The sequence below is a fragment of the Perkinsus marinus genome (assembly GCF_000006405.1).
Source record: "Perkinsus marinus ATCC 50983 genomic scaffold scf_1104296974626, whole genome shotgun sequence".
Lineage (NCBI taxonomy): Eukaryota > Perkinsozoa > Perkinsida > Perkinsidae > Perkinsus > Perkinsus marinus.
In genome coordinates this window covers 1-1,220 of record NW_003201055.1, presented here as the reverse complement: position 1 = coordinate 1,220, position 1,220 = coordinate 1, and the positions used below count along the sequence as shown (strand labels likewise).

At 45.4% G+C, this 1,220-nt stretch overlaps 1 protein-coding gene across 1 annotated transcript; it reads right to left on the bottom strand.

Moving 5' to 3' along the window:
* Positions 1-121: 121 nt before the first annotated feature.
* On the bottom strand, positions 122-652 carry Pmar_PMAR024867 (hypothetical protein; the record flags this gene model as incomplete). The annotated part of the gene is made up of 3 exons (XM_002765805.1): positions 122-246; positions 287-411; positions 534-652. Coding segments are annotated over 3 exons (369 nt in total), but the record flags the coding sequence as incomplete, so codon positions are not given.
* Between the last annotated feature and the right edge of the window lie 568 nt (positions 653-1,220).

The following is a 1,220-nucleotide window of genomic DNA, read 5'->3' as shown; positions in this document are numbered from 1 at the left end:
CGTTACTCTTCGGCCCACACAATGGAGGCATGGGCAGATAACACAATGTTCCCATCACATTCTGCACACCATGTTGTGATGATGATGCACACCAACTATCCGGCAACAAGCATTCACTTACACCTCTCACAAGGTTTTGTTCATTGGCAATCTCCTTCACAGTTCTACCCAATACTTGTGAAAGTCGATGCTCCTCCTTATCGTAATGTAGAGCTTGCATTAGTCTAGTGCTGTAAGCCCAGGATCCTGCAGCATCACTTATCCACGATGACAATATACTACCCACTTTTAGAAGAATCGCTGCTCTTTAGCCGATCGGCAAGGATCGTATCGGCCTCAGTGGCGGGCATGTATTCGACATAAGACCAACGACGATCATCATTGGTGAACTGCTTGCTATCAGAAAAGTACCTCATAAGGGGCCATGCCCAACCATAAGGAATCATCTGTCCTATTGTTATTCAGCTGAGTGACCGACAGAGCCGCCAAGGTGTAGTCGTAAAACGAGTCCATTGCGATTAGATAGAGCTTACTTGAAACACTGAATAGCCACTTGCCCCAGAAGCTCCAACCTGCCTTTCAAAGCTATACAGACATCCAATGTAGGGATGCGGGCCAGAGGGATGTTACTGCTCACTGCCTTGTGCCACATGAATACTATAATATCATATCGTAACTGATAATCACACTCATGGGGGCATATAGGTGATCTACTACATCATTATCGGGCAGTCTTCTAGTAAGGGTATGCATGTACTCCATAGACACCACGTCGGCTAGCAGGTCAAATGCCTCTTCCTTGCCTAAGTCCCTTACAAGAGCTTCTACCGGCCAATCACGGGCTGCCGTCAATCACCGGCCAATCCGTCCATTGATTCTCATTAGTGCTATCAAGTCACTGATTCCGGATCATTACTGAAGTGGTCAAGCTCTGCACTAATGTTTGTACCATGAAACCTTCTAGTCCAACTACAGTGTGGTGTAGTATTTATACCAACTGTACAGGCATTCAACGCTGAGGACAGCTATGGGTAGTCTATCAGTACTGTGTATGATGCTGTACGCATAATTGCTGACTGGTGCTATCGATGATATTAATGAGTGCTATTATTTGGTGACTTAATGTCACATGATTCTCGAGTAATTGACCTCACTCAGTCCATGCTACTGATGTGAATCACTGCATCATCTTCAAATGCAGATACGTACTCAGACTCAAG